Source organism: Montipora capricornis, chromosome 10 (genome assembly GCF_036669925.1).
Source record: "Montipora capricornis isolate CH-2021 chromosome 10, ASM3666992v2, whole genome shotgun sequence".
NCBI lineage: Eukaryota > Metazoa > Cnidaria > Anthozoa > Scleractinia > Acroporidae > Montipora > Montipora capricornis.
The window spans coordinates 58,822,176-58,840,375 of record NC_090892.1 but is presented as its reverse complement, the minus strand read 5'-3'; the positions used below and the strand labels follow the sequence as shown (position 1 = coordinate 58,840,375).

Here is an 18,200-nt window from a genome sequence, read left to right as displayed (position 1 = left end):
TACCGCGATACCGCACGTAAAAATTTTTATTACGGGGTTTTATTCACTCGTTGTTTGAGTCAAAAACCCTCACTCGCTCGTTCCTCGCTCGTTCGGGTTTTTGACACAAACAACTCGTGAATAAAACCCCGTACGCCGCACTTTCTATATATGACGTAAACTATATAAATTACCGAAATATCGCATGAAAAAAAGCTTAATACCACAATACTGTAAACCCCAATGTTCCCCTCCTACACGAGTTTAGTGCGTCACTCGTACTTCAAAGAATGCCGTTACTCTAGAAACCTCCAGCCTTGATTTCTCGCCTTGCGGGGCTTGTGTCAGTAGTAGACCTCAGATCGAAATGTTCATTGTCATGTAAGTAGAATCAGGTGTGGCTCTCCTTCAACGTTGTTGCATACCTTACCAAGTTAAGTAGTCGATAGGTCCCGGACATCGTCGTGTCTTTGAGCTACGAAACCACCTTTTTTACATGACAGTGCCTGATTGGCTGAAGCGGAAAATACCATAATACTCTTTGTTTGTCCACCCAAATTTTGAATAAGCATTGTTCTTGTAAGTCCAAAGAGAAACTGGAAACAATAATCATTCAAAATTTGGGTGGACAAACAAAGAGTATTATGGTATTTCCCGCTTCCGTTAATTGACTGAAAAGGCAGATCCACGAGTACAGCTCCCCGGAAGGTCTACAAAGGTAGATTATAGCGCATACGAAGCGAGTCCCTAAATTACTGTTTGTTTAAGGCTAGTCCTTGCTCTTGAAGAGGCGGTGAGGTTAGCCATGAACTAGCTCCCTTGTTCCTTGCTTGATTCACATGCAGTAGTAGGTCAGGTGGTAGTCTATCATCCATGCGATCATCCATTGGGCGGCGTTCTTTGAAGAAGAGTCAGAATGCAAAAAAATGTCATACATTATTTAATTGTCTTTTTATTGTAGGATTCCTGCAGCCCAGCGTGGCATGGATTCGTGAAAATTCCTACAAGCGCGTGGATTCCTTCTAATTCCTACAAGCGCCATAATCGTTCATTATTATTCATTCGAAATATTTCTCCGTTTCTGATTGGGTAAGACCACACGCATAATTCACCATAACCAGCTGTTGCTGACCAAATTTGGAAAGAATTTTGTCGTATTGAACCGATGACGTCAAAAGTGTAGCCCGCTGCAGATTAATTTATTGAACCGTTGACCGAGACCGGTATCTGTTGTGTTAGACATGTATAGAGATAGACAGAGCCTAAGAACTATTTCAATCACCCTCAAAACAACTTGAAGAAATAATCGTCTTCTCATTTATTTTCCCGCCGTTTAGTTGCTGGCTCATTTATTGTTTTCAGATTTGGTAGCCGGAAGTGGCTTTTTTGCATTCTTGGGAAGTAGTTTTCCCTCATTCTTAGCAAATGGTTCTATAAAAGCTACTAAAGACTTAATGATGCAAATGTGGGCGCCTTGAAGGGAAAATTTAACGTTGTTGTCCGATTACTTTAGATGCTTCCTTCGTTTTATCCTAGTGACGTGATGTTCGAACAATTTTTTGAGCATTCTTAAAATAACTGTTAGCAAACGAACTGACCCCACCCCTCTTCATCACCTTCGAATGCGCAGTAATTTTGCGCAGAAGACTTGTTGCAAATGTCGCTCTGAGGAATGCATTTACGGGTTGTTTTGCGACACAAGTTGAATGATTTACTAAGTATTCCAGATGTCCAAGCTTCTCAAAGGATCTCGAAAAACACCTACTCAGTTGGATCTTAGCATAATCGAAGTCAAGTCCAAGGTAGTGCTTTGAAATTGAATTAACGTTCCACCGAGATTATAAGATTGCAAGCTTTTTTTCTCATTGATTAATCTTTTGCCGTTTTTTTTTCAGTTTGATGCAGAATTCAGACGGTTCGCCCTCGATAAATCACAGCTAAAATCGTATGATGAATTCCATAAGCATGTTGAGAAAATTCACAAGTTGCAATCCTTACAATTTACGACTTGGTATACAGACATGCATGGTGATTTACTTCCAATCAACAACGATGATAATTTTTTGAGAGCAGTGACAACAGCTCGCCCTTTGTTACGAGTATTCATTCAGAGAAAAGGTAAAAGAAATCTAAGTGTTAGCTTGTTGTCTCTGAAAATCAACCTGCGATTTGCTTATCTTTTCAGCGAAATGAATTGCGTTAATCGGTTTGACTGTTGCCAATGCTGGATCGGAGCTTGTTAATTTTGTTTCAAAACATCGTGCCTCGAAAGTTTATCAGTTTAGCGATTCTTTGCATACTTTCCTACTTTCATTTTTGGTCTCGTTTAGCTTTCTATTAGCGGATAATTGTGCAACTGGAAGGTATTAAGTTCTAGATAATTAATCTTTTTTATAATTTATTTAAGTTATGCTATTTTAACAACGAATGTTAAGCTAAGTTTGTTTATCTTAGCCCTTTAAAACTACATTCGATGTTCGTATCTCCTTAACTACTTTTCTTTCCCCTCTGCGTCATATGAATAATTCCTTCACGGTTATTTCTTATTTGCATTTTCTCTTTTATTTCTATCTTCAAAGACGTAATATTTTTGTTTTTCCTATATTGTTGAGGCTACAATATTTTTGTTTTTGTTTTATTTTGGTGAAGTTACGTACTTACATGAAATTCAAGATATCTGATTCCCAAAGAAGAGACTGTTTGGATGCATGACCCTCCGTGTAGCCCAGATTTCGTTTGTGTAACTTAATTTTCCATTCTAGCATGTATCCAAGGAAATGATTCCTGTACTGTCAGGTACACCGCGCACCGGTGGCTCAGTTGGTTGAGCACTGGGCTGTCTCGCGGGAGGTCGTGAGTTCAACTCTGGCCGACACTCAGAGTCTTTAAATAACTGAGGAGAAAGTGCTGCCTTTGTAATTACATCTGCAAATGGTTAGACTCTCTAGTCTTCTCGGATAAGGACGATAAGCCGGAGGTCCCGTCTCATAACCCTTCAATGTTCATAATCCTTTGGGACGTAAAAGAAACCCACACACTTGTCGCAAAGAGTAGGGCATGTAGTTCCTGGTGTTGTGGTCTGTCTTCTGGGGTGTATCATGGTTGGGAGGGTAAATGTTCGGAGATATTAGCTACACCAAGCTACTCTAAAATCCGAGGGTAAAGAAAGATATATGATATATGATGATATGAACATTTTACATCCCAACCAGAATTTCGGGGAACTTCTGTGGTAGAGGACTACACTTTCCCATAGAACTTCAGAAGACATGAAGTTGGTTGTCATATTACATAGACTTTGACAGAGTACATTGTAGATCTTTTGTTTTTATGAATAAGGTGATGTGCTGGTTTTTTGAACGTGGACACATGGTCGTAGGGTAAAAGCTGTCTCTTCACCTTCTACTTTTGCATATTGATTTAAGTTTGTCTGATCATCCAAGAATACTGATCAACAATTGTAGCAAAAGGAAGTGCAAGAGAGAACTCCTCAAAGATATTTTCTGCACATTAACCCACTCATTCCTGAGGCACCCCCGGAATGCCCCCAGTGGATGAATAAAAGTCTCACTCCTAGGAGTCGATGGGTTAAAATTATCACAGAGCTCAACATGCATCCACTGTTGATTGACGAGTGCATGTGCCGTACCACACCTTTAACATTGTGCCCTCGTGTTTAAGACTATGATTTTTGCTGTAGCTGGGCATGAACTCATGACACCCACGACAGCCTGATGCTCTACCAAATAGAATCTTCAGTAGTTTGTTGAAACACTAAAGCCAACATTGTCCAGAAGCAGGTGTTTTAAAGTGCCCAGCTGTGACCAAAAAATCAATTCTTATTTTTCTTTGGATTTCAAAACTATGTTTATTATTAAACACTTAGCGATCAAAGTTTAATGCCTTGATTTCAAAAAGACACCTGTTTATTTTAACTAGAATTTTCCTATTTAATGGTCGGCCATTACTAACTTTAAGATCTTGACAGAGCTTATTCGAGAAGAAAATGACGTTGATATGTAGCACGGGAGTTTTGGGCTTTCACATATAATAAGCTGCATTCACACGCTGAAATTTTAAGCTGGTGAGCCTTTTACGTCATTTTTTCCAAGGACCCAACCCTCTGAGGTCCAATCGGTCGGTTTTGAACATGAGTAATGGCGGACCGTGAAATTCAAAACTTACACTCAAGTTTCAAAATCTGAAGAAAACAGGAAGTGATTTTTTTTATCATAGGGGCATTTTAAAGGTAGCAACAGAGGAAAAAAGCAGCCATCTACACCACAGGGTAGAGGTCATTCAGGGCCCACTTCCTGACACTTGACAACACAGCCCCCAAAGTCAGTGTGTGAAGTGAATACTGATAACCCCAAGAATTTGAGGGGGTGGGAGTGTGGGGGAGCAAGCTATTAAAAGCAGATAGAGTGAAAGCACATTGCAGTTCCCCTCAAGTCTTCCCAGGAATCTTGTGCAAATCTGTATGCACAGATTTCTTTAAGATGGGGCTGCCTGCTAATTTCACCAGATGAAAGAGACTTCAATCTTTTTCCTGAAGTTTATTATCAAAACACCTTAGCCATGGGTCGCTGAGTGTTTTTAAATGTATATAAGGTTAGTGATCAAAATAACCAGGAAATTGAAAATAGATCCACTTTAATTCTGTTGCATTTTAGGTAGTGTTGCAGAGGAGAGTATTTCGCTTCCAGAGATACCTAAACGGCGTAACTTGTTATCCAATTTTACCAATCCAAGCAAGGCACATCTCAATAGGTTATCAATAAGTGGCCCTCAAGATTTCCGTCGAGTCTCTGCGATTGTTGATGTGGACATTATTCCTGAAACACAGCGGAGAGTAAAATTATTGAAGCATAACACCGACAAACCACTTGGATTCTACATACGAGATGGAACCAGTGTAAGGGTCACTCCCAGTGGATTGGAAAAAGTTCCTGGGATCTTTATTTCCAGGCTTGTACCTGGTGGTTTGGCAGAAAGCACTGGCTTACTGGCAGTCAATGATGAAGTTCTGGAAGTTAATGGCATCGAAGTGGCTGGCAAAACACTGGACCAAGTCACAGATATGATGATTGCGAACAGTCACAATCTTATAATAACTGTGAAACCATCTAACCAGTTCAATAACCCTGCTACAGCAACTAGGTTGAATCGTGCTGAACCAGATCGCACAAAATCCCAGAGTCTGACAAACTTAGCAACACATTCTGTAAATAACCCAGTTCTCACTGCGGGATCTCCGACAATACCGCATGCATATCGCAATGAAATGGCTGAAGAAATTCCAGACAGTGATGAGGAAGATCATCCAACTGTTGATGAGGATGGTATTTTATCAATTTAATAATGTAGGTTTCAAAGTTATTCATAATCTTTTTAGATAGATGTTTACACCTTTTTGTTTAGTATGCATGCGAAGAAGTCTGGCTTGGGCTAAGGATTTTGAATGCTTCAAGGTTCATGTATTTCATCTTGGTACAATAATAATTATTACTATCTTAGCCTGACCTAGTTGCCAGAAAAGCATAATCTGCTGGTTCCTCTTTTTCTTAACACTTGAGTTAATACTACTATCTAAGAAAAATTAATTAAATTAAAATACTAGTTTTGTGGTCTTGCTACACATTTCTCTTGGTAAATGGAAGTCCCTTTTCATTGAATTTTATATAGAAATCAATATTATTGCTACAAGACAAGTTAATACTACTATATACTACTTCCAATGAAAAAGGTCAATTTAGGTATTGCCAAGAGTGGTATCATAATAATATTATTCTAATTTCCCTAATGAACATTGTTTGATCATTATTTTGATTAATCCAGTCACTGAAATAGGGTTGAGAACAAAAAGTTGTGTTTCAATGATAAAATTATTTGTCCACAAATAAAATTTCTATTAATAGAGCGGTTTTCAATTGAGTGTCGAAAGTAATTAGCTAATTACTTTGGTTTTGCATCTACTTTGCTCAATGATTTGTTCAAAGTTTTCGCGCCACTATTTCAACCAATCAGAAGTGAAACCAAAACCAATTGTGGCTTGCGCGTGCACATTTTCCCGCCTTTTGTGTCGGCTACGTGTAATTACTTCGAGTTTTGATTGGCTTACTGGATTGTTTCCGTCCTTTTTGATTGGTTAAAGTAACTTCTATGGTTTTGGTTTTACGACACTCATTTCAAAACCGCTCTATAGAGTGTATTACTCCAATTCATTTGCTGTGTTGGTTTTGACACCCTTGAGCATTTCAAGCAGATTCAGATCAGCAACTTACAGTGTACTTGTAGATTCATAATATTGACCAAATACAAACATGTACAAGAACTATACCTTAGTTGATTGAATTTTGTCCCCTAGGTGAGTGTAGTCCTGATTAGGACTTTTGATTACTGATTTTTTGACAGCGGTTAGAGAATTCATTTTCAGAGTAATATTATTTAAGTGAAGCTGACCTTTGCTGAGGTTGTCAAAATGTTTATTACAACAACACTGACTCTTTCTCAGGATTTCTCTCCCTGTGGATCAAATTCCACCAGAGTATGTCATTGATGTTTCATAAATTAATGATTATATCCATCTTAAGTAACTTGCCGAGTTTAAAAAATTTAAAGAATTAAAGAGTTAGTCTGGTCATTGATGAGAAATAGTGGGTTTCCATTGCTCGCACTTAGGCAATCAGTGGTCTTAGTGTATAAGTTTAACAAAAATTAATAACTTAGACTATCATATTGAGCTTCATTTGGCACAATATTTTGCCATGAAAGGTGGCACGGAGTATTTAATGGATCATGGCTTACTTTTAGCATTTACAGTTTCACATTTCTGTACAGGTATCCAGAACATTTTTCCGTTTTGTTCTCTAGCACACAAAATGCCTTTTACTTAGTATTACTAATGCCAGATTCCAAAAATTCCAGCAAAGACAAATTTTGGTTGATGTAACATACAATCATGTATAATATCATTGCATGGCTGGCTTCCCTAGCCAAAAACAAGAGACTAAACAATTGAAGCAGGGACTTAGACTTAAAAACAATAGAAGCTGCTTACCATACCCAACAATACTGCAAATTTTATGTATTATTAACTAAAGGTGGATCAAACCAGTTTCAACACTTTCAAGAGACCTTGTTATTAGAAGGATTGACACTACAACACTTTATCATGTAACAGCAATGTTGTGGTATCATGTGAAACATCAATTATTGCTGAACAAGATTCAGTCATTTTTGTGACATAACAAGCTACCATGGCAACAGGAAAACCTTGCAAAGACACCCTAAATTTTGGCTTCAGCTGCTCATATCTGAAAAACGAACTCAGTGACCCCAATTCTTTATTGCACAAAAGTAATTAGCAAGTCAAGATGAAACTCTCTGCAAAGTTTCAAAAAAAAATCTGTGGTGTGGATTCAGAGCTACCTTAAATTTTCAATTATTTAAGGTGGCTCTGAATCTGCTCCGCAGAATTGTTTTAAACTTTGCAGAAAATTCCATTCTGGCATGCTGATTAGAATTCAAAAAGAAAAAATTGGGTTCACTGACTTTGTTTTTGAGATATGAGCAGCTAAAGCCAAAATATGGGGTGTGTTTGCAGGGCTTTCCCATTGCCATGGTAACTTTTCACATCACAAAAATGACCAAATATTTTTCAGCAATAATTATTAGTGTTTGATATGGTACCATAACATTGCTGGTAAGTGATAAAGTGTTGTACATGTAGTGGCAACTCCTTATAATAAGAATGTTTCTTTCAAGTCTTGAAACTGGTTTGAGCCACCTTAATTAAGAGTAGGTAGGTCACAAAATTATTAAAAGCAAATTAAGTGTGAGTGCTGATACCTTGGGGTGTGTTTTTCAGTAGATAAGACAGACTGTCCAGGTAGAGAATCTTGTATATATTTGTACCATTCTTGCCTGGAAAAATCCAGATTTAGATTTCATCTCTGGAATCAGCCTGGGGTGTGGATTTTATGGTTTCAGAAATCCAGATTTCTATTTTCCAAAACGTGCAGCTTTCATCATAGCCTGCAATTCAGCCTTGTCCCCAGTCTTCTCTTATAGGCCCTTCTTGGTGCATGGTGGGAACTAGAGGGCCGGAGATGTCTGCTCCTAATCCCCCATGATCCCTTTTTTGTCAAGTAAGCATTCCCATGATTCCCTTCAACAGATGCACTCATTCCGAGACGACTGGGGTTGAGTCAATGATTTAGCACTGTTTTCTTTCAATTTGTTGTGAAACTGAATAATAATTATTATGGTCAAAGGTTGGGGGATTGGGACAACTGTCCACCATTTTGGAGGCCTTCCTAGGGGTTCTGGGGAACAACTGGGAACATGTCTAATTTGAACTGGGGAACAGGGGAACAATGGCAAGATACGTGTATCTTACGGAATATATACTATTTTTAGTGATCAAAAAGCTGAGAACAAATTCAGACAGTACAGTACTCAATGTAAACCCTATATCTTGGTTACAAGCTGCCTTTGTTAGCCCTCTATTATGGAGACTGAAGAGTATTTGGAATTCAGAATGACTCATAGCCAGTTGCAGGCTCCCAGATAGTAGAGAAAGAGGAGAAAATGCATGCGAAAAATGAGTGGGGGGCTTGGGTCGAGGCAAGGCGGGAGCCTGTAAGCCCCCTCTCGCTTTTCCAACGTAGTTGTTTTTGTTTTCCCGACTATCTGGGAGCCTGGGACAGGCTAAATGACTCAGGGAATACATGTTAAGTGTGTTGTTTGTAAGTTCTTAACAGTTATTCCTCTGTGACTGATGGTGAGACACGTAGTAAATTGGCGCCAAAGTTTCATAATAAAACATGCTCTGTACATCTGGGAAAAATGATTCTATATTTTATTGTTGGGTCAAGGCTGTGTCCAAAGTATTATCTTGATAAAAAGTATTATCACAAATTAAACCTATTAATAATAATAATAATAATAATAATAATAATAATAATAATAATGTTATTATTTATTATTATTATTACTATTATCCAATTTGGGTTTTGGTCCTTTGTAAAGCAAGCTCTTGTTGTTGGAATGACGAGGAGTGAGGAGTTTTAGTGTAGTAGCGGTATCACAACTGGAATTTGTTTGTGCATTGTTACTCTTTTTCAGTTAAAACTGGGATAAACATACTGCTTAATTAAAGTCAAATAAATAACATTGGTAACTCAAGATGACAGGCCTTCTGATATTACGCGATGGTGCGATTTCGCACAATCGACCTCAAGTCGCATCCGATCGCACAGTTCATGAGAAATCGCAAAAATTCACAAAAGAACGCACAAAAATCCAAAAATAAAACATAAATCAACAAGTTTCTTAGGAGTTCCTGCATAAATACGCCATTTTTAAGATGATTTACCTTGGAAAACGGCTAAAAAGCCTTTCTTACCTTCGATTTTGTAAACATTCGAAGTTCAAGGCGTTATTTTGCATGTCGGTGGCCTGGTACGAGTCTCATTCCTAAAGAGTCGACTATTGGTGTAACACAAACACGTCCTTTGTTCAGATTAGCAAATAATACTGCACACAAAAACAAAGTGTAAGAAGCTAGTCGTAGCATACAGGAATAATTTTGGCATGTTAGCTGTGTTCTTTCAACTTTTAACAAGGTGCGCCGATAGTGCAGAAGACCTTTTTTTTACTTATCCCAACTCATGTCGATCAAGATTCATTACTGTTCCCTTGTGTTCAAAATGTCATTAGGGCAGTAAAAACGTGTTTTTCCTATCCTGAAACCTTGAAAAACAAGCTTAAAATTGCTCAGAAAAAAATCACATAATTTACATTATTTATCGCATAGTTGGCCTTTCTAATCGCATACAGTGCCCTGCAAATTTTGCATAATTTACATTTTTTCATCGCACCCTATCAGAAGGCCTGAGATGATGATGATGATGATGATGATAAATTATCAAACACAATTCAGTGAGGTTGACCTATCCCCCCCCAAAAAAACCCTTGGTGTTTAAAAAAAAAAAGGAAAATTTGGTGTTTTGCCGAAAATGAGGCATTATGTTATGACCTAACCAGGCCCAATCATATTTCGGGTATCAAGGAAGTAATTTTTTTCCTTGCCCAATTTTTTTTTCTTCTCATGCACTTGCAGCTCCACCAGCAAAATACTCACTCAAGCTCAAACAAGTGAGCCTGATTGCATGCTATATCTCATGCTAGATCTAATGCACCAGTTCTGTTTAACCAGCGTTCAAAGCCGATGCTGAATTTTCTTCCAGGCTCTTCTCGGACAATGTCATCTCGTTTCTTTTCCATACTTGGCAAGTCTTTTGTTTGCTTTAACTTTGTAGTTTTCCAGTCTTCAAAGGTCTTTAAGCCTCCCATTTTCGCCAATCTCTTGCTTTTTTGTTCCATCTCTTTTCTTCGCTTTTCTTCTCTTTCCTTCTGAAGTTGTTTTTGTTTCTTAAATTTTTTCTCCTCCAGCCACTCATCAAATGTTGCTGACTTTGAACTTCCCTGGGATTTACTAAAAAACGAATTACTGGTAATAATCAAAGTGAACAGCACAAATTATTCTACATTAAAATAATTTTATGGAATATGGGATAGACATTAAGAAAAGTACAAACTCATTCACCCTTTTGGGGTGCAGGGTTGGTGCATTGGTAAGAGTGGGTTGAGTTTGTTGGTTCTCTACTCTGCACCAAGAGGTTTTTCTTAATAGGTACTCCAGTTTTCCGCTCTCCTCAAAACCCATTTGACTTGATTTGCATTAACTGTTAATTTCATTTGACAGACTGGCCCGGAAATTAGTGCTCCAGCACTAGAATAACTTTCCTTTCCCTTCCCTTAAAACTTTATTGAATACACCTCAGTATTTAAACAGGCTTGTGAGGCAAAGTGCTGTCCAGGTCAAGTATCCAGTTCAATAGGAAAGAATATCGAAATAAATGCCAGATTGATTACTAAAGCCAATGAATAAAAACAAATGAAAATTCAGGAAAATGTGGGAAAACCCTGGTGAAAATCCTTAAAGGATCTTTAAAGATCTTCAAAGATCTTCAAAGACCTGACAAAGATCTTTAAAGATGAAGATCTTCACAGGATCCTTGAAGGATCCTTAAAGGATCCTCACACAATCCTTGAGGATCTTTCGAGGATCCTTTTACGGTTTCTTTCAAGATCACTATAAGGATCCTTCAAAGATCCTCAAAAGATCCTAGTATGATCTTTAAGGATCCTGTCAAAGATTTTATTAAGATCCTTTCAAGGATCCTTTTAAGATCCTTGTAAGATCCTCAGTCACTCTTTGAGGATCTTCAAGGATCCTTTTGAGGATCTTTCCAAGATTTTGTGTGTGGATCTTGGTAAGATCTTTGCAAGATCCTGATAATTTCCTCAAGGATCTTGATGAAGTATCCCAAGAGTCCTCAATGTTAGAAAATCTTTGAAGATCCTTTAAAGATCCTAAAAGAATCTTCAGAGGTATCTTGAAAAGATCTTTATCAGGATCCTTAAAGATCCTATGAGGATCCTTCAAGGACCTTAAAAGGATCCTTAAAGTGATCTTGAAAGGATCTTTGTTACTATCCTTGAAAGATCCTATGAGGATCCTTCAAGGATCTTAAAAGGATCCTTATAGTAATCTTGGAAGGAACTTTATTAGGATCCTTGAAAGATCCTATGAGGATCCTTCACGGATCTTAAAAGGAACCTTCAAGTGATCTTGAAAGGATCTCCGTTAGGATCCTTGAAAGATCCTATGAGGATCTTTCAAGGTTCTAAAAAGGATCTTTAGAGTGATCTTGATCCTTCAAGGATAAGGATCTTATAAGGACCTTTTTAGGAGTGAAGTGTATAAAATCCCTAAAGATCCTATGAGGTATTACGTACATGTACCCTCAAGCATCGTTAAGGAACCAAACTTTGAACATAAAAATAATCACGCTGTACACGAATCAATTAAAAAGAAAACGTTTATTCTGATGTAATCCATTGATTGTCGGAAATATCAGTAACAGATTACCTTGTTTGATGAACTCGTAATAGCTGCAGGCCGGGCCAGAAGCAATATGAAAAAATATACTCTCGAAATATCAAAGAATTAATTCGTGTCAGCACGTAATCCTTTAAAAAAATACCAGGGCTAAAATACAGAATTCAGGGCCACATCTAGAGACTCTAGTGACGAATCGGCTCGATCAGTATCTTTTCACATTCCTTTAAGGGTTAATTCGATGAGTCTGCTATGATTTTTGCTCACTTTTTCTTTAAAGTACAGTCCGATGAATCGAAGGGTTGTCTTGGATAAAACGCGAGAGATAAGACTGGAAACTAGTGATCCATTTCCCTTTTGGTCAGCAGTCACCAACGATGGCTCCTCTTACATTCTAAGTTTGAATCAACGAGCATAAATCTTAAGATTCATGATTGTTTTGCCCGTTAAATACTGATTCAAAACGAGGAAATGCATACAGCAATCCAAGTACAAAGGTAGGCGCTAATTATAAGCAGGTAATATTTGAGTTGATGACTTATTGTCCTTAAAAATGACGATAGACTAAATCGGCTAACTCAACCAATTCAAATCTCTCGGGGTTAAGATTCTTTGTGTGTTTAATTTGCATGGCAATGAAGCATTCACATTTAAAATGATATGGTAATACTGGAACAAAACGTTTTATTTCGAAAAGATTTTAATTGCGTACAACATTGAGTTAGCCGAAATTGGAACTTTTCAAACTTCTAGTCCCAAAATAATTTGACATGTACAGGCAAGGATTATAATTCGGCTTACTTGCTCTAATCCTGTAAAAAATAGGTGAACCTTTAACGAGATTACTTACTAGTAATAAGGTTTACATCAAAAGAGTGTTTGTTGCAAATATATGATTGGCAAAGGATCCCTTCGATTCTCTGTAAATGCTACGTGTCTGAGGTTCATAGCAATTTTCAAATTAAAGGTTAGGTGACGCACATTTATTTCCACTTCCACGGCATGACTTGCGAGTACATGTGGAATTCATGATAATCAATATGAGTAATTTGCCCTTATGGCTTTGTTTTTCTTTCAGGATGCGTAACTGCAAAATATTCAGAAAAAGTTCTCAAAAAGCAGCCTCAGCCGACAATAGCACCAAATACTGAGTGAAGAAAAAAATTAGTAATAAAAAGATAGATAAAATGAAATAAATACAAATGTGTTAGGTAAAATCAAACGTTATTGTTGTAGTACATGTACTTGTAATGTTTCTCTTTCGCTGTTTTTCTAGGCTACAATTTAAGGTTTTTGTCTTATTTTTAAGAAACATTTTCTCAATAAAAATGGCTGTTTGTGAAAATAATTATTTTAAATATTCCCAGCCATATCTTCGATATTAATGAGTACTTGATAAAAACTGTATGAGTATCTATATTTTATCTCTATTGTTTCTATGATTATTAATATACATTCAAGTCATATTATAGGTAATTTTGAGAAATTGGTTTACTGTATGCAGCTAGACTTTTAATTAATGGATAACCATGCATGTGACCAAATAACTCCAAAAGCTACTATGATTGTCAGTTGAATAAGATGTGAGCAAAGTTGTCACAGAGTTTCAATGTTAAAACAACAATGTTGTCAAAGGCAACTTGATCCACATCAAGTCTGTGAAGAACAATAGTCAGTGCATCATTTGTTCAGGTTTGTTAGATTTTTATTGTATTCTTCCCATCCGTTTGACCATAGTTAATACAAGTGAATGGTTATGAAACCTGACAACTTTCTTTGTTGTAGGTTTTTGTTCTCTTTTCTGGCCTTGACCGTGCACAAAACACAATAGTTGTTTACTCCGTACTGAGGAACTAACCAATAGAAACGTGTTGGTTACGTAATTCATGCATAGTGTATGAGCGCAAAACAAAAGATTGTGCACGGTCGTGGACTTTCCAACCTAAATCTTGGCATCTTTGTTTGCTCCTTTGATGTTTGCCGAGCTTCCTAACCATTCCCTTCTATTAACTATGCTTTGACCCAGGAGTTAGTGCCAATTTTGGATAACAAGCCAGGGTGATAAGCCTTACCAAACTTCACTTGCATCTTACTCAAGTGAGAATCGTAGTGTGTGGCTGTTTTTCATTCAGTTCAATAAAGAATGCTAGCAAATAAAGTCGGATATTGATTTCCCATGATTCATCATTGTTATTTTACTTCAATCATACTTAGCATTATAACATAAATAGTTTACAGACAAAGGAAGCATTTTATGTATTGAAGTTTCTCTTTTACAGAAAGAAAGCTCCTTTTTCCAGGTTAAATAAAAGAATTTGTACATCAAACCGCAGTCCAATAAGTGCAATTCAGAGTGAGAAGGTGGACAATAAAATTAATAATCTTGGTTAAGTTCCTGTAAAGTCCTAAATGATATTTAGACATAAACATCCTCAAGGATCTTGCAAATGATCTTGGCAAGGGTTTTTGAAGATCCTCAAGGATCTTGCACCAGATCTTTGAAGATCCTTAAGGATCTTGGATATGGTTTTTGAAGATCCCCAAGGATCTTTGGTTGGTTCCTTCAACATCCTCAAGGATCTTTGATGATCCTCAAAGATCTTGGTCAGGATCTTTAAAAATCCTTGAGGATCTTGCACAGGATCTTGGACAGGATCTTGGACAGGATCTTCGAAGATCCTCAAGGATCCTTGAAGATCTTGGCAAGGATCTTTGAGGATCTTGGCAAGAAAGGCTAAGATCTTTAAGGATCTTTAAGGATCCTAGGTAGGATCCTTGAGGATTTGAGAAAAGATCCTTAGAAAGATCCTCAAAAAGATCTTTGAGGAGTCTTTAAGGATCTTCAAAGATCCTTCAAAGATTTTCACCAGGGAAAAGCTACATGTGCTCCAAATTGATATTGCAACTGCTTCTTTGGAACATGCTCTGACTGAAAACTTATTTGTCACCCAGTCTGTGTTCAGATAACAATCAACCTTCAATAACTGAAATGTGAAAATTTGAAATCAAGGAGAAAGTAAATTACCTTTAATTTAAAATATAAAAGAAATGTACATCTCTTTCGAAGCTGTATTCAAGGGTTATAATAAGTCCCACATTCTATGAGTTCAATCTATGGCTCAAGTGCAAAGTATTACAAGCCATAAATGGGCAGGTACAAAACTCAGACCGGATCAACTAGGTTCAAGAGAAAAACGGTTTTGTAAGCGGCCATAACTACTCAATGCCCGATTACACCAAGGTCAGCTTTAAGATTACAGTAGGGCTAGGGTGAATTTTATTGAGGTCTTATCCTTTTTTTTTTTAATGTCGATCTGAGGTGGGCGATCCTATAATTGAGTCGATCTGGTCCGACTTTTTTACCTGCCTGGCCATAAATTATTGCAACCTACAGGATGGCTAGTTGTTCTAGCACTGAAGCACTATAGCTAATTGGGGAACTGTCAACTGAAATTAACAATTAATGCAAATCAAGTCAAATACTGGAGGTCACAGTAAAATATTTTATAACCTTTTTGGTGATCAAATCCCACAACCCGTTATGAGGTCAAACAACCAAGATGTGGACCATTATAATAATATTTTCTGTGGTACAGTGTACGAGAGTATTTACCTGCTGGTTAACCTATCCATAGAGCTGACATGAGGTAGAACTTGCCTCACAGACCCCCCTGTACTGTTCCTGGAACCTTTATTAAATAAATAAAAAAGACAAACTTTAAGATAAAAGGTTGACCCCATGAAGTTGCTGCTACTGCACTGCATCAATAATGTTGTATGTGTCAACTTTTACAGACTGACACAGAAACATCAGACTAGCAAATTCAATAAATTACCCGGTAAATTACTAGTTCACTTAACATAGAAAATTTCAAAGGAGAATGATTTTTAGTGTTGACAGTTTTGATGACTGTCAGCTATATTTAGCAAAACTAACAACTGAAGGTGAATTGTCACGGGATGTTGGTTATGAGTCCTTAATGATAATCAAATGACAAATTGACACATAATAAGATGTCAGTTAATAATGAATACATGTACATGTACAACAAACAAAGATGAGGGTCTATACCTGAGCTAGTATTTCCCTATCTAGACCCAACTGATCCCCACCCCTAACACAAGCTTAGGGGAGGGCGAGGCCTTGAAGAATATACTTTAATATAAACAAATCTGTCGAGTCAAAACCTGCCATAGTTCGCATTTGAACTTTTTGGTTGGTTTATCCAAATTCCCCATCCTCCCACCCCCTCCCATCCAAAAGTTTGTCGTTGTTTTACTCTATTAGAACAGAAACATCAGACTATTAGAACATACCGTTATTAATAGGGGGCAAATGATGAATATCTTCAAACGTTTCTTCAACAAATGAATCATATTTTGACTGGCCGGTTTCCTGCATCGGTTTCCTCCTTGGAGCACTGAATCCAGTCCCAGCAAATTCTCCTGGAGGCAACGTTTGGCAGAAATACACCTGCGCGTATTGTCCTTTTAACCATGTGGGGTAAGCCGAGTCAAACTGTTGATGCATCATCAGTGTTTTACTGGGTTTCCTATGTTTGGTCTTGGCAGCTCTGGTTTGCCACTGGAATAGAAATAAATGTCTTTCACTGTCTTTGAAACCCCATTGGCTTGCCACCATTAGAGCCGATTTGCCTTGCACGTCTATCTCGTCCATCGATGCACCTTTTTCCAGCATCAAATCTATAGCGTTGGAATGCCCTTGAGAAGAAGCGGCATGTAGCGGTGTGCGACCGAATGGAGTCTTCATGTTCACGTCAGCGTCCGTGTTGTCTGTTAAAATTCTGATTAAGTTGGTGTGACCACGATGAGCGGCAATAAAGAGAGCAACTGATGCTCTTTCCTTTGCAAGAGAAACTTTGTTTCTGTAACTTACTGGATCTAATGATTCCCAAGCTTTGTCGACTTCAACACCTTCTACTAGAACTTGATCCACGGCACCTCTACAGACAGCCGCAACAAGGGTGTCCCATATTCTCCAGAGTTTTAAATTAATTGTCGCTCCAGAAACTACATCATTGTGTCTTAAATCAGAATCGTCAAGCATATCTCCTTCATCTAGATACTGCAATCGCTGTAAATTGTAAGGAATTCCAACAACTAGTTCAGCGTAACATTTAAGTTCCTTTATCTTCATTTCGGGGTGAACCTTCTTCAGTAAAAACTTTTCTCCCGCGCTAGCTATGTAAATGAATATATCAAAAGAAGCTATTTTAAGTCCTTTCTTGGTTTTCCTAAAAGTTGACATTGCATTTCGCTCAAATAACCCTAAGACTTCGATTCATTGATCGAATTCGCGATTTACCTCACAGCAGTCGCCATGTTGCCATTTGCAGTCCAAGTTTGTTTTAGTATAGTTGTCACCGTAGCAACGCTGTCAATTTTAATTTACATTTCGCTCTTTTTAAATTGTCACGCTACATCTCGCGGCATAGGGCTGCTCATCATTTGTCGATACAAGCGACTATAACCTTGCTAGAAAGCTCATTGAACTTTTCAGCTTTTTGAGGCCCATAAAATTAATGTATTATCACCCCCGACCGCTAGTTTTGAAGTTGAAGATTTTGTATATATTTGAATTATTTGTTTCAATGTGGCATTGATAGCATTTCAATACGCTTTTAAATATTGTATTTAATTGCATTTTAATATATAGCTGTAACGTATTGTAAAACTGGATTGTACACGACCCCACAAGCTTTCAGCTTTCATACGTATCGTGTATAAAAAAAGGCTACATACCCTACCTATTGTAGCTACCTACCTACCTACCTAACTTACCCACCTTACCCACCGTCTCAAATTAATACCGCAGCATAGCCAACGTGACGTCGCAGATGACCTCGATGACGTTGGCAGATGCATAAGGATGGTTGCCAATGGAAGTGCTCATATAATCATCTTGAGAGAGGACAGTTTATCTGGCAGAGTTTGCTTCTGGCCCCAAGTAGGCGGCTTTCGACGAAATTGGCAAAATATCGCCAAAATCGCTAATTTCGCCAAGATTGTCAATCGTGGAGCTCTTTCGCCAAATCTGCCATTTTTGTCATCCCGTGCATTTCTGGACATAAGTGGAGCGATGGCTTCGGTGGTTCATTGACATTGCAAGCGCACACCGAGCCGGACGTTCGGCGAACAAGTTCTTGCTGGGGTAGTAATAATTTTTTGGGTTTGTTAAACATCTTTCAATGTTGTTTTCACTTACTTATTTTCATAAATAAATAACATA

The 18,200-nt window shown here is 37.7% G+C and overlaps 2 protein-coding genes and 1 long non-coding RNA gene across 3 annotated transcripts; 2 read left to right on the top strand and 1 right to left on the bottom strand.

The window, feature by feature from the left end:
• Positions 1-1,615: 1,615 nt before the first annotated feature.
• LOC138019064 (partitioning defective 6 homolog gamma-like) lies at positions 1,616-7,827 on the top strand. The gene is made up of 3 exons (XM_068865723.1): positions 1,616-1,781; positions 1,875-2,097; positions 4,653-7,827. The coding sequence occupies exons 1-3, from the start codon at positions 1,707-1,709 to the stop codon at positions 5,336-5,338; spliced, it is 984 nt and encodes a 327-aa protein (XP_068721824.1). The 5' UTR covers positions 1,616-1,706; the 3' UTR covers positions 5,339-7,827.
• A 994-nt stretch (positions 7,828-8,821) lies between these two features.
• LOC138019057 (ankyrin repeat domain-containing protein 60-like) lies at positions 8,822-17,532 on the bottom strand. The gene is made up of 3 exons (XM_068865716.1): positions 16,268-17,532; positions 15,564-15,639; positions 8,822-10,480 (listed from the first exon to the last, which is right to left on the bottom strand). Exons 1-3 carry the CDS (start codon positions 17,217-17,219, stop codon positions 10,165-10,167), a joined length of 1,344 nt encoding a protein of 447 aa, XP_068721817.1. The 5' UTR covers positions 17,220-17,532; the 3' UTR covers positions 8,822-10,164.
• LOC138019066 (uncharacterized) lies at positions 11,981-14,108 on the top strand. The gene is made up of 2 exons (XR_011126100.1): positions 11,981-12,447; positions 13,029-14,108. It is a non-coding gene; the product is annotated as an uncharacterized lncRNA (long non-coding RNA).
• Positions 17,533-18,200: the final 668 nt, after the last annotated feature.

Excerpts from the sequence above, each read along its gene's own strand:
- LOC138019064 (XM_068865723.1), top strand. The coding sequence starts at position 1,707 with ATGTCCAAGCTTCTCAAAGGATCTCGAAAAACACCTACTCAGTTGGAT. Across the intron at positions 1,782-1,874 it reads TAATCGAAGTCAAGTCCAAG|TTTGATGCAGAATTCAGACG; the intron begins GTAGTGCTTTGA and ends TTTTTTTTTCAG. Across the intron at positions 2,098-4,652 it reads AGTATTCATTCAGAGAAAAG|GTAGTGTTGCAGAGGAGAGT; the intron begins GTAAAAGAAATC and ends GTTGCATTTTAG.
- LOC138019057 (XM_068865716.1), bottom strand. The coding sequence starts at position 17,219 with ATGTCAACTTTTAGGAAAACCAAGAAAGGACTTAAAATAGCTTCTTTT. Across the intron at positions 15,640-16,267 it reads TTTGCCCCCTATTAATAACG|GTTCCAGGAACAGTACAGGG; the intron begins GTATGTTCTAAT and ends TATTTAATAAAG. Across the intron at positions 10,481-15,563 it reads ATGGATAGGTTAACCAGCAG|TAAATCCCAGGGAAGTTCAA; the intron begins GTAAATACTCTC and ends TTCGTTTTTTAG.